A 13,837-nucleotide genomic window follows, 5' to 3' on the forward strand; every position below is an offset into this window, starting at 1 on the left:
ATTCAAATATATTGAGCACTTTCTTGATGTCTAAAGTAGTAAACAGTAAAATATGGTTATGAAAGGAACTCGGGAAATCTTGCTTAGGGCTCACAGTGTTGGGAATCTTTCTGTGTCTGGTCGGTCCATAGATGCTGTTGTACATGGAAATATTAAGATGCTTGATTCCTCAATAACTTGTCCCTATCTTGTGAACACCATGTTGATGGGATGAGTGTTAGAGATATAACTCTGCATCTGTTACTTTGCAAAAAAGCAATTTTGATACCAGCCCTTTGCATTTGTTCACGCACTTTCTGTGAGAATTTCTTCTGCGCAGAATTAATAAGAATGTTTATACAATTTTTGATCAAAATAATGTTTTCTGTATAATGTTATTGAGACTCTTCCAGTAAGTCTAAGGAAATTACAAGTTTCTAAGTGGCATCCTTATATTTTTCACTAAATCTGAATTTAGAGTAACAGAAACCCTGAGCCCTCACTCTCTGCATGTTGCCTGGAGATTGCTTATCTTGACTATTGTGTGAAAATATCAAGGGATCAGGTAGTGTGTTCCACAGTCCAAGTGACATATAAGCATTGGTGGGAAGTATGCTTCGTCAGAAGGTACATTTCTCACAATCCGAACAGAGGAGGCTGAGGACTGAAACAGAACTATGAAAATCACTTCAGTACAATTCTTAAGATCACTTGCTGATATATTTTTGTAACTAGTGCTAGTATGCTCTTTGTTAACATGAGGACAAGGTGCAAATGGCTTGTGGGAAATCGTTATCACTGTTTGTACCTGAAGGAACAGGAAGACTGTTCTGTGACAAGTTGCTCATGATGTGAAATGAGTTTATCTAGAAATATTTTTTTTTTAAAGAGTAAGAATTTTATAAACTAACACTGCATGGGGAAAAACAGACTTGATTTTCTTGATTTTTTTGAATATATATAGGTGACCTTGAAGCCAGAACAAATGATTCTACCGCTGGTGGATGAAAATCTTCAGCGCAGCACTATTTCAGGGATTACATTCCAGCCTCCTGAAATAGTAGCAAATATAGAACAGGTGATGCAGGATCTTCGGTCAGAACCTGTTTACTGGAGACTTCCAGAGCAATTTGAAGGACAAAAGGTAAACATAACATTTCACTGAATACTGACATGGATCTATGTTTTCTTAAAATATTATTTGTATTTTACAGTGCCGTTTTTCCCTTTCAATAAGCGTGTCCTCAAACAGTAGAAGGTACTTCAAAAGATAAGAAATGCCATTCCATCACTGAAAATTATTTGCTCCGTTATCATGGAAATTCATAAGTCTGTAACATTTAAACACTATTTAAAAATATATATTTACAGACAGTAATGTAATATTTTTCCGTAAGATTCTCTCATAAAAATTTTACGTAAAATATTAAACTGCATTAATTTAGTATATCTCTCTTGAAACTTTTTGTTTCTCTTAATTTTACAAAAACATACCTGGTCTTTTTAAGTTAAGTAGTAGAAAACAGTTGAAGTAACGCCCCTTTTGGATATTGTTATGCACCTCTGTGGCAATTTATCTTGTGCTTTTGATATTTCTTGGTTTGGTTTACGTAAGTTTAGGTGTTTCTTTTTCTAAACACGAAATTTGAGGACCACCAAGACACATATAAAGAAATAGATAACATTTTGGTCTTAGTGTAGTACAATAACAAAACGCTGATGGGTGTTCTTGAACGCTGCCTTTGTCCCCAGGCAGTTCCACAGCATGTATTGCTATTTTCTACCGCGTGGGTCACTTTTAGCTAACTGAAAATAAGATTTCTTTTTGTACTTTGTGTTTTGCTTTGTTAGCTGACCACTTACGGAGGGAAACTGAAATATGCAATCTACTTTGAAGCACGAGAAGAGACAGGTTTTACTACGTATTACCCGCAAGTCATCATAAGAGGTGGGCCTCCCACTCATGCAAGGATTATTGTTCGGCACATGGCTGCCCCTCTGATTGGGCAGCTGACAAGGCATGAGATAGAGATGACAGAGGTAATGTTTCCATCTCTTTTTTTTTCCTCAGAACTTAAGCACTTGGTTCTTTTTCATACTGTAAATAATCTGGTTTTATATTACTGTCTTTTAGCATGAGTGGGAATACTATGCTGATGACCAAAGAGCTAGGAACACTATGCCCTGGGAATATTATCATGATAACACAGGTGTCAACAGGACGGTGTCCCAGGCAGATTTGACATGGAAGCATTATGGAGATGACTCAAGACCAAGCAGAGCTGTATCCCGGGAAGACTTCCTGAATGTGTTGCATGATGTTCATTACATTCTTATTAAGGCTACTCATGGCAACATTATGAGGCAGAGCAGGTAACTATTTTGTGCAGTGTTCTGAAATAGTGGAGTAGTCACAGATAATAGAATAGATCTTCCTAGCAGAATTTTTATTGATAACATAAGCTATAAGCAGTTGCTGAGAAGAATAGAAAGAGTTAGCATTCAGCAAAGCAGAAGATGCAGGAGAGGGGTATTTTATAAGAGTAAAAAATTTAAATCACAATAGGCAAATGAAATACTTCTTTTCAGGATCCTAGAACAGAAAAAATACTTAAGCACATTCATCCTGAAACAAATATGCACGCTGGTAAATAACGAGATTTCTTTAGAAATTAGAAATTGCCTTGAGATCCATGAAGTGTTGTTACAAAGAGAAAGAAGGGAATCAGTTCTCTGTTGCTGTGATGGGTAATTCAAAAAAGAAATGAGCTTAAACTTCAGCAGGCAAGATTCATAATAGTCATGAGAGAAAAATTATCAGGGGTAAAGAAGTTCTGGAATACATTATGTAAACTATACCTAAAAGTTTTTGATGATGAATTCACTGTATCGTTTGCAAGCAAAATTTTTCAGCAAGTACATAGGAATAACTGGACGTAAAGTCCAGCAGTCTCCGGAGGTCCTTTTTATAACTCTGTCCTAAAAGTGATAGGCTAAAAATATGTCTACATTTCTGGATCACAGATAAGTCTATAAGAACGTGACCTTTGGCTTTTATGAGGGTGAGTAGTAGGGGCAGATACAATGCAGTGTTGTAGCATTGTGTGACAGAGAACAGTCGTTGCTGATGTTGTCTCTATTTAAAGTATATCATTTACAGAAAGTAGTCAACCGGCTTGCCCTATCTAGATGCTAAATATTAACAACAGATGCCATGAATGTTTTACATTGGTTTAATTTATTTTTGGCAGAGTCAGTTTAGGATATTGTATTACAAGCAAAGAGTATTCCTGTGGAAAGAGATAGGAAAGTAACTCCGGTGCGACATGGAAAATTTGAGAAGGATGTCCATGTTTTGAGTCTATTTCTTTCTTCCCTTTCCTTTATGCACTGCAGGTCCTAGCTAACCTGTGGAAGCAAAAAATAAAAAGAATGCTATCTTAGCTCAAACAGCATGAGTTATGAAAATGAACCTCTGTTTTCATGATTTTGTTCTAATAGGCGTATGACCATTGTGACTGAACTAGACCCATGTTGTAATTCACCAATATTTTATCAAGGCTACTTAGTAATGAGGCATATTACAGAACACGGGAGGACCTTTCAGTTTCAGGGCAGGCTTGCAAGGTGGCACTTCAATAACCAAGATGTATTTTTAGAGTATCAGATTTCAGAATGCAGCATTTTATATGACAGCAGGACTTAGTGAAGAGTTCATCTGTTCTTTCTGGTAACTCTCCATCTGAAGTGATAATTTTGCATATCAGACCATATTTGATTTTGGAAGTAGTTACGTTACAATAGATTTTTATGACCTACCTTGTTACAGAGGTAGCATAGATCACTTGGCATTTGAGACTTTAAGTAGAAAATAATCAGTAGGTTGGTTTTTTTTTTTTAAGTTAGCACCTTGAATGACTTCAGAGGAAGTTTTGCATAAGACCACAAAATAAATCCCCCAAAATGTTGTTAAAGGTTAGCAGAATATTAGCTTGCATAAGAACTGAAGGCTCTTATTAAAAATAGTCCAAGGCCCTCTAAAGGACAATATTTATGCTCAGCTTCAAATACATGTTTGAATTAAGTGACTTATAATAAAGCATTTGTTTAAATAGAGTGTGCCATGCTTTCAAAATAGTGGCCCAGTTCTAAAATAGTAAAGCTTCTGTTTTTACTTGACTGTACATAGTAGAAAAGTATAAAGTGAAAGAAGCTGTGGATGGGAGGAGAACATTATATATGAAGTCTTTTTAAAAAAATTAAGGTTTTCAGTAGTGTCTTAATTTCAATTGCAGAGTTTAAAAGGTGCAGATAAGTGATAAACTACAGGAAAAGCATTTTAAAATTAAAAAGTATAAAGTGAAAGAAGCTGTGGATGGGAGGAGAACATTATATATGAAGTCTTTTTAAAAAAATTAAGGTTTTCAGTAGTGTCTTAATTTCAATTGCAGAGTTTAAAAGGCACAGATAAGTGATAAACTACAGGAAAAGCATTTTAAAATTAAGTCAAAGCAGCATTTGGAAGCATAAAAATAAACCAGTTCTAGCAGCAGTGCTGTATTTGCTATATAGTTTAGCAGCAATGCTAATGTTATTTCTGCTTCAAAGCTGCAGCATTACTAGTGATTTAGATATTTCTGCTCAGAATCCAAAGCCAAACATTTTTCTCTTATATTGTTGAATTTGTTGCCCTCATTTTCACATTCACTGCTCCAAATTGAAACATTTCTTTTAATAGGTTTTTGTTTTGCTTTTCAGGCAACTGGGCTGTGATAATAAATTAGTTTGAATTGGATGTATGCTTTCAATTTGACTGTGAATTATTTCAATATCCCTGACAGTGATCAGGTAGCAGTTGTTGGACTGCTGACTATTAGACATGTTCCAAAAATCATCCAAGCCTGACCTTCCTTAAGCAACATTTTCACACAAACAACAGGTAGCTTTTTGATCCCAGAGTATATTATTATGTAAACAAAGCTTTCTGAGAGTAAATAGAGGTTTTTGCAGCACACAGACCGTTGCCTTAGCCTTGAAGATGATGGGGAGGCAGATTTCATCTTGTTTTTCTATTAAATGTACAGAGATTTCAGTGTAAGCATACATTGACATATCAGATCTGAATGGTTTTACCCTCATTAATTTTCAGCCTTCTGGCTTGACCTGGCTTTGTTTGCTTGGTTTTTTTTTGTTCAGTTTTCTTTCTACACTGAGCCCCTTTCTTCTGGTAGTAAGAAAGGAGAAAGTGGTTTAAGTTTACTAGATGATTTGGCTGTTTTGCATTGACACAAAGTATCAAAAGGTATGGATCTGGTCACCTAAGCTCAATTAAAAAACTCATCTGGTTGAGCAGTGGATATTTGCTCTTCCTACAGTCATCCTGACATTGATGCTTATATGCCAATGCACAGAATACAGTCAGTAATCAAGGTCTGGGAGGAGATAGATGGACTGTGAGCATGAGGAGGAGTTGAGCAGTTCTGTGAGTTCCTCTGCATTAGCCTTATACACAGATAATGAATAGACTTCAGCTATCAACATTTATTCAGCTAGTTAGTCACGTGTGCTCCAGATTTCCTTTTAGGTTGGTAACATATTTGAAGGTTTAGAACTTAAGCCGTTCTACCCTTTTCTTGTTTCTCAAAGGCAGTAAGGGGTACCAGGTCACAGCATTCATTTAAAGAAACTAACAAGCCCCCAAGAAAAGGAGTAAGCTGAAAGAACAGCATTGCAATACATTAGGATTAAATATATTTCATTAGAGACTATGTTTCTTGTCTTTGTCCATGATCTACTCAACCCCATTTGGCAGGTCAGCATGCGTGCCTGAAAGACAGGGAATGTTTAAGAGACAAAGATATTGTAATTAATACAATCAAACATATGTTTGGAAAGTTGAAATGTCAAGCCCTACCATGAAACATGTTCCTTTCTGATACTAGTAGGTGCTTCTGTAGTAGGATTTCTTGTTTGCTTTGAATTGTTTGGTTTTATGCCTAAATGATCCTAGAAAAAAAAAAAAAAAGGATATCTGGCTACAGCTAAAAGATTTCTAAAAAGGCAAATGTCCAATGCCTTTGAAGTCTGCTCTAGAGCTTGTTAGATTGCTTTAGTTGCTGAGGATAGATTTTATTTTGTTTTTTAATAGTTGGCTAATTAAAAGTTCATTTAGTGAACAATTTTATTGTCATACCTATCAGAATAAGGAATTTAACTGCAGTTAGTATGTGACTTCAAATTCTTAATGAGCTCCTCGTCTGAAGAATTATATATTCGCTTTTGTTACTAATTTGGCCAAAAAGAGATTAAAAAAAGAGTTAGAATCAAGCATGAGAGAAAAGTTAGTTATACTATTGGGTAGAAATAGAAAATGAGAGTGGAGGTGGTGGTAGCTCTGTTGTTTCCTTAGGAGAGGCAAAAATAGTGCTGTTTGTCTCCTATACGTCAAGAAGCATACATACAGACAAATAAAACTGGCTATGAACTGAGTTTGGGTTAGTGCTTGACTAATCTCATTGGAGATGTTTGCTCCTTTTTTTACAGGATTTCTGAAATCTCAATGGAAGTTGCTGAAGTTGGCACTGTATCTGGGGTGACTCCTCAGGCATACTTGATTGAGAAATGTGACTGCCCATTGGGTTATTCTGGTTTGTCTTGTGAGGTATAGTATTAACCTGACTTCCAGAAAAGTCTTTCTATGTTCTTTGGCCCATTCATTAGTAAGGTGTGATAAGTAATTGGAGTGTGAGTTCATTTAACTGGCAACAACTCTCTCTTAATTACCTACATTCTTTCTCTCTCAAGTATCTCTCACAAGGAATTTAAGCACATTTTTTTTACATTAGGCAAAATAGCCACTGAAACCATGGCGAAGGCTCAAATAATTTTAGAATTCAGAAACATGATCTTTACTGGGTTGACATCTCTGAGGCTGAATTGTGGGGCTGATGCTGACTGTTCAAGCCTTTTTGGACAGACAAGGGCATAACACTGCTATAACTGTGTACAACAGATTGCACTGTGTTATTGTCTTATTGTGAGGCCGTAATACACAATACAGTTAAGTTATCTTCTCAAAGGCTGAGCTGTGTGCATCGTTTTATTATAACCACAATACACAGACTGTGTGGAGAAAATCACAGGAAATCTCTATGTTGAATTAAAAAAAACTCAACTGATTCTATAAATTATTGATAGTTGTAAGTAAACTACAAATAAACATTTGTAATACTGAGTAATTGAAGTTAGTATACTACTAATTCCTGAAAAGTTAAAAGATGTCAGTTGACTAATATTCACCAAATAAACTATAAAACCAAATCTGAAAACAAAAGAGAGTTGAAAGAATGTTACTAAAATTGTAGCACCAATATTTTATCTAAGTGGATCTATGAAAATACATTGAAAAGGGCCACTGAGTTCTGGCAAATATCTTTCTTTTTTACTCCTCTACAGTTATTCTTCCAGTGCTGGTAAAGGACTCCCATAAAATAGTCTTGTGACCCATCAAATTTCAGTACACCTCATATAGGCAGTGGAGCTGCTTGTAAAGAAAAGCAGAAGTTCTGGACCATGGTATTCTAATTTATTCTTAGAAGAGATCAAGTCATTGAAATAAAATCAAATAAAACCAAGGTATCTGATTGATATTAATGGAAATTTTGTCCTGAACTGTTGAAGTTTGGTAAATCTCTGACTCATTGAGCACTGGGAGAAAAGTGTTGGTCAATTAAATGAGCTCGATGCTCCTCATACGTGCACTATATTTATATTTTGCTTATCTAAATATTTTCATGCTGAAGGTTGTGTGTTTCAAAAGTACTCAAGTTTTATAGAAAATTGGCTGACTTGTATGTTTTTGTAAAATGTATCTTATAATAGGTACCAGAGAAAGCGTTTAACATGCAATACTTTGACCGCAAAATAGAAAATATTTTCTACTATATGTGCTCTTGATGCTGAGACTGGCAGTCTTTCTGTGTGCAAACCAGTGTGTTTTTATTATTAAGCAATTCCAAATACCTTTGCTGCAATTGCTAGGTGGAGGTAGCAGGGAAAGCCAACTCAATTATTTTGAAAATTCCTCAGACATTCTAAGTGGGATCTTGCAGAGGGCTACCAAAGGCTGGTGACGGGAGGAAATTTGGAGTAAGTAAATGAAGGGAAAGATGCCTTGTTATCCATGAGAACTCTTTTCCTTTCAGATATTAGATAGGGTTGTGTTACTCAGCAAATGAGGCAATAGGAAAATTGAGTTCATAGGAAGTGCGTGCAGAGAAGTGAATGAAGTGATTTTCTTTGCACTCTGTTTTGGTACGAGCGTGCAGCTGAATGTGTGTAAATACCCATACAACAAATTAACAGGCTCCAGCATTTGCTCAGAAGTACACGTTTTTGTAAAATTACTGTAACAAATTCCATTTTTAGAGGAAAGTATATAACGATGCAACTAGAAATTAATTTTTAATTCACAGCCGCCAGGGGCTAGAATAAATGTCTCTATTTCCACCTTCATACTTTGTTCTTAATTGTACAGTCTTCACATGATCGTAACTTAGTTTATTTTTAGTGTGCTCTTTGAAGGTTGTGGTGTGTTCGTTGAAGGTTTATTTCATTTCAGCAGGAAAAAAACAGGATCTGATACTCAGGCATTTATTAAGCAAATGCTAACAGGATATATGTATCTGTTTCATGATTTATCCTGTAATTGCATTGTGAGGACTATGTGCACAGCACTTTTTACTAGAAGTAACATTTATATATATTTTTTTAAAAAATTCAGTAGCAGGCTGAAAAAAAGCAGTGATAAGAGTTTCCCTAATGGTTACTTCTCAAAAACTTCCAAACGAGTAATGAAAAATGCAGTCTGCTTCATCTTTTGTCTGTGTTCCGTTTCATCTCAGAAATGGTTAGATCAAAATAGACAAGACAACTGTCAATAACATATCAGAAAAAACAGCTAGAGATTAGATTTGTTTGAGGATATACCATATATTTATACCCCAATCCTGAAGTTACTCAGAACTTGTAAAACTATGCTTTATAGCATTTTATGTTTGGACAACGACTCTTCTGGGGAATGAGAGGGAGGGGGGGAAAAAGGGAAATTGTAGTAAGAAAAAAATTACTTTCATTTGAGATTATTTATCTAAATTGGAATTCTTCACAAACCATGAAAAAGCAGATAGGCTATTTCTGTGCTTCAGGGATCTTAATGTTAGTCTAAGTCAAAATAAAAGGGGAAAAGCAGGAGTGAGTTAGATTACTTTCTTTGTGATTCTAATAACTGTGTTTATGCTTTTTTTCCTGGAGGTTTTGGCAATGATTATAAAACTGTCAGAGTGGAATTGTATGAATAGAATGTGGCATGTCAGCTAGTGTTTGAATGAAGAATCCTACTTTTGATCATGAAAAGTTACTTACTCTAGATTCTCTCTCTCCATTTTATTGCTGTTTGAAAAAATGCGCTCTTCACATTCTTTCCAAAGAGCAGAAATTGTGGTCAGCAGTAGGAAATGATCTCGTCACGCAGCTTTCATACACTCCTGCCACCACTAGGTGATGGGATTTATACATGGGGCAAGTGACTTGTCTGTATGCACTTACCCCTAATCATCTGAACTATCAAAATGATCCTGTTTGCATGTTTATGCTGCCATAGCTGTGCTTTCTGGGAGCTATGTAAACACTTTCATACATTTGCATAATAAGCCTCAAATAAAGATCAAGTGCTTGATTTTGCATGTGTCAACTTTACTAGTAATTTTTAGGTTACTTTTAGAATTTTATTGCCAAGTTGGGGTAGAGGAGGCTTAGAGACAGATAAATTTGATTTGGGGCTAATAGTCCCAAGACATGTAAAACCTTTAATATTTTGAATTCTTTACTTTTATGGTCTTTTAAATTATATTACTATAAATAATGCAGCCACCAAGACAGGTTTTTTTATTATTATTATCATCCAGCTTTTGCTTGTTATCCATCAGGCAGTATGTAGGCATGTATTAGCTTGTCAAACCTGAAAATCTCACCAAGGGCAGAGGAAACAGTGTCATCATGATTCCTCTCCACATCCCATGCCAAAAAATTATTTTGAAAACAAACTTTAAGAAATGAGAGGATTGATGCTTGGTGCACAGTAACAACAGTGAGGTGTTCCATGTGTCTCTCCAAGCTGTAATAGGAAAAGCCTGGTGGCAGTGGTGTGCTCCAGGGATTTTTTAGCAATATTTCCAATTAGGGCTGGCTTTTGCTGTCTGTAAAGTACTGTATATTGTTTGTAACACAGCTGGAAGCTTGTCAGGTTCTTTTCACAACTTGTAAAAACTGGTGGTATGAAAGATGAGCTTGCGATGCTTCCCATACCTAGTCCACTCTAATGATGTGTTTTCTTCTGCATCTTTTTTATTGCAGTCATGCTCTCCAGGATTTTATAGGCTTCCTTCTTCACCTGCTGGAAGGACACCTGCTCAGTCCTTAGGTGCCTGTGTTGCATGTCAGTGTCATGGACACAGTACTATGTGTGACCCTGAAACATCAATTTGTCAGGTATTGTATTTGTGAACATATTAACAGTAGGTTAATCTTAATGTAGAATCATAGAGTCATTGAGGGAAAAGACCTTTAAGATCATCAAGTCCAACTGTCAACCCAACACCTCCATGCCTACTAAAACCATGTCCTGAAGAGCCACATCTACACATTTTTTTGACACTTCCAGGGACAGTAAGTCCACCACTTCCATGGGCAGCCTCTTTCAGTGCTTCACCACTCTTTCAGTAAAGAAATTTTTCCTACTATACAATCTAAACCTACCTTGGCACAATTTGAGACCATTTCTTATAGTCCAATCACTAGTCACTTGGGAGAAGAGACCTGCCTCACTACAGCCTCCTTTGAGGTAGTTGTAGAGAGCAATAAGGTCTCCCTTCAGCGTCCTCTTCACCAGACCGAACAGCCCCAGTTCCCTCAGCTTCTCCTTATAAGATTTATTCTCCAGACACTTCACCAGGTTTTTTTTGTCTTTCTTTGCACATGCTCCAAGAACTCAATGACTTTCTGGTAGTGAGGAACCCAAAACTGAACACAGTGTTTGAGTTGTGACCTCAATGTAAAATTCATAAGTTGTGTAACTGATCTAAAAAAATAGAGAGCAGTATTTTTATCCAATTCTGCTTAAATAGCTATAGTGCCGAAGTTAAAGGGGGTCCAAAAAAAAGCAAACCTTCTACCTTTAAAGTTTTCCATTCTGATTTTCTAGAGTTCTGATTATGCAGTTCTTTATTGCTGCTGAATTATTATTTGTGTAAAAAGAAAACCTAAATATCTGCAAACTAAAGAGGCAATGTACCATATGTAAACACAACACTGTTCATATAGGTAATAGTATGTGTGACCTGATACAGTAGGATTGATTTTTAATAGGTTATTTCTGCTGCTTCAACAGCTGGAACAAAAGAGGAAAGGAAAGATGAATGGGATGAGAAATTCCATAGGATACATCTGGCTTGCTATAGGCCTATATTCTTCTTGTAAACCCATATATAACTCACCAGGCATTTGATAGATAATTAAACAAGCAGTCCCACTGCAAATCATATCAGGGAGAGAAAAGTTATGAATCAAAATAAGTTTGAATCTCTGAGGCTGGAAGCAAAGCATTGTCTTCTTTCTTGTAATTATCAAATACAGCTTTCATTCTGTCTCCTTTCTCTGCAGAATTGTCAGCACAATACTGCTGGTCACCACTGTGAGAGATGTGCACTAGGATTTTATGGCATTGTCCAGGGCTCTCCAGATGACTGTCAGCCTTGTGCTTGTCCCCTATCCATTTCTAGTAACAAGTAAGTGAGCAAACCAATAATGCAGAATTACCTTTTCATCAAACCAGAACTCTGATTTGGGCTCAGCGTGTCCTTTTTCAGATGGCTACAGGAGAATGTAAGCCGTACAAAAAAAAGTTTCATATCTACTTTTGCTAATTGATCTTTTAAAAGTCAGAAATTACTCCCTTGCTAATTTGTGATGAATAAATGAATAAGTGCTAGAAAATGCAATACTCATCAGATAATTAATGTGTATTATAAAGATATTCTCGCAAATGAAACTAGAATGTAACTCAAGTACAATACAGCCACAAAGGAGCTGTAAAAAGTCTTATGCTTATATATTATGTTGGCATAAATGTGTTACAGTGCCTTTCTTGCTCCACTGTGGAATTTATTGATTTCTTATTTAATGTTACATGAGTTTTAGGCAATTTGTGAAAGATAGAATAATTTAAAAGCAATATAGTTATTGCAGCATAAATTTTATTAGTTGCTTTATGCTAATGAGCCTTACCACAACATCTCCGCATGTGTTCACAACAGATGATACTTTAGCACTTGCGATTTGTTTGCTGTTTTGCTGAGAAGCCCTTAATGATATCACAGAATCACAGAATGACCTGAGATGGAAGGGACCCATAAGGATCATCATGTCCAACTCCTGTCCCTGTATAGGGCAACTCCAGAATTTACACCATGTGTCGGAAGGCATTGTCCAAATGTTTCTTGAACATTGTTAGGTCACCAGAGAGAAGAAATCAGTGTCTGATCATCCTCCTTCACTTACAAGGAAGCAGTAAACTGCTGTGAGGTTCCCCTCTCAGTCTCCTCCAGACTGAACAGACCGAGTCACTTCAGTCGTTCCTCATATGACTTCACCTCTAGCCCCTTCACCAACTTTGTGTCCCTCCTCTGGACGCTCTCCAGTAACTTGATATCCTTTTAATTCTGTGGTACCCAAAACTGCGCACAGTGCTCAAGGTGGAGCTGCACCACTGCAGAGTAGAGCGGGACAGTCACCTCCCTGGACCGGCTAGCAATGCCATGCTTGATGCACCCCAGGACACGGTTGGCCCTCTTGGCTGCCAGGGCACACTGTTGGCTCATGTTCAACTTGTTGTTGGCCAGAACCCCCAGAACCCTTTCCACAGGGCTGCTCTCCAGCCTCTCACTCCCTAGTCTGTATGTATATCCAAGGCTGCCACATCCCAGGTGCAAAACCTGACACTTGCCCTTGTTAAACGTCATATGATTGGCAGTTGCCGAGCTCTCCAGTTTGTCTAGATCCCTCTGCAGGGCCTCTTTGCCCTCAAGAGTGTCAACAGCTCCCCTCAGGTTTGTGTCATCAGCGAACTTGGTTAGTAAACCTTTGAGTCCTGCATCCAGGTCATTTATGAAGATATTAAAGAGTACTGGTCCCAAGATAGGTCCCTGTGGAATCCTACTAGTTACACGTTGCCAGCCTGATGTAACCCTATTCACTATGACCCTTTGAGCCTGATTCATCAGCCAGTTGTTCACCTACTGCATTATGTGTTTATCAATCTGTATGCTGCACTTTTTGTTAAGGAGGATCCTGTGAAAGACAGTATCAAAGGCCTTGCTGATATTAGGAATCATACCATAGTAATGTTCTGAAAAGGCTTGTGATCATCCTCTCGAAAGATTGGAAGTGTTCTTAAAACCCATTTTTCTGTGCTTTGCCTGACCTTTAGGATGTTTTAGTGACCATTTCAGCCAGTATATCTGAGAGGGGGTTTGTCCTTATTTTTCTTTCTTCTTCATTTTGTCATTTTGTCAAGTGTGAGGTTTATTTTGAAGGAGAGAATCCCTTTCTCAAACTTCAGTAGATAAAAACACATTATGATCTTTCATCTACGGCAAGACTTCCAAGACACATAAATACCAAACTGAGAACAACCAAAAGAATGATGAGAAAGGCTTAAAGAAGTACTCTTTATCTCAGAAAGTTATGTCACCTTAACTGCAAGTTTTTCTGACTTGTACCCTTTTTCATGAATGTTTTCCGT

The 13,837-nt window shown here is 36.9% G+C and overlaps 1 protein-coding gene across 1 annotated transcript in view; it reads left to right on the top strand.

The window, feature by feature from the left end:
- LAMA2 (laminin subunit alpha 2) overlaps positions 1-13,837 on the top strand; it is a 347,214-nt gene that overhangs the window by 232,266 nt on the left and 101,111 nt on the right. Inside the window, exons 25-30 of the mRNA XM_054061626.1 lie at positions 944-1,123; positions 1,831-2,019; positions 2,114-2,352; positions 6,523-6,640; positions 10,393-10,527; positions 11,698-11,822. Of these exons, the coding sequence (XP_053917601.1) occupies positions 944-1,123; positions 1,831-2,019; positions 2,114-2,352; positions 6,523-6,640; positions 10,393-10,527; positions 11,698-11,822 (986 nt within the window). The remainder of the gene's footprint in view (positions 1-943; positions 1,124-1,830; positions 2,020-2,113; positions 2,353-6,522; positions 6,641-10,392; positions 10,528-11,697; positions 11,823-13,837) is intronic.

Source organism: Cuculus canorus, chromosome 3 (assembly GCF_017976375.1).
Source record: "Cuculus canorus isolate bCucCan1 chromosome 3, bCucCan1.pri, whole genome shotgun sequence".
Lineage (NCBI taxonomy): Eukaryota > Metazoa > Chordata > Aves > Cuculiformes > Cuculidae > Cuculus > Cuculus canorus.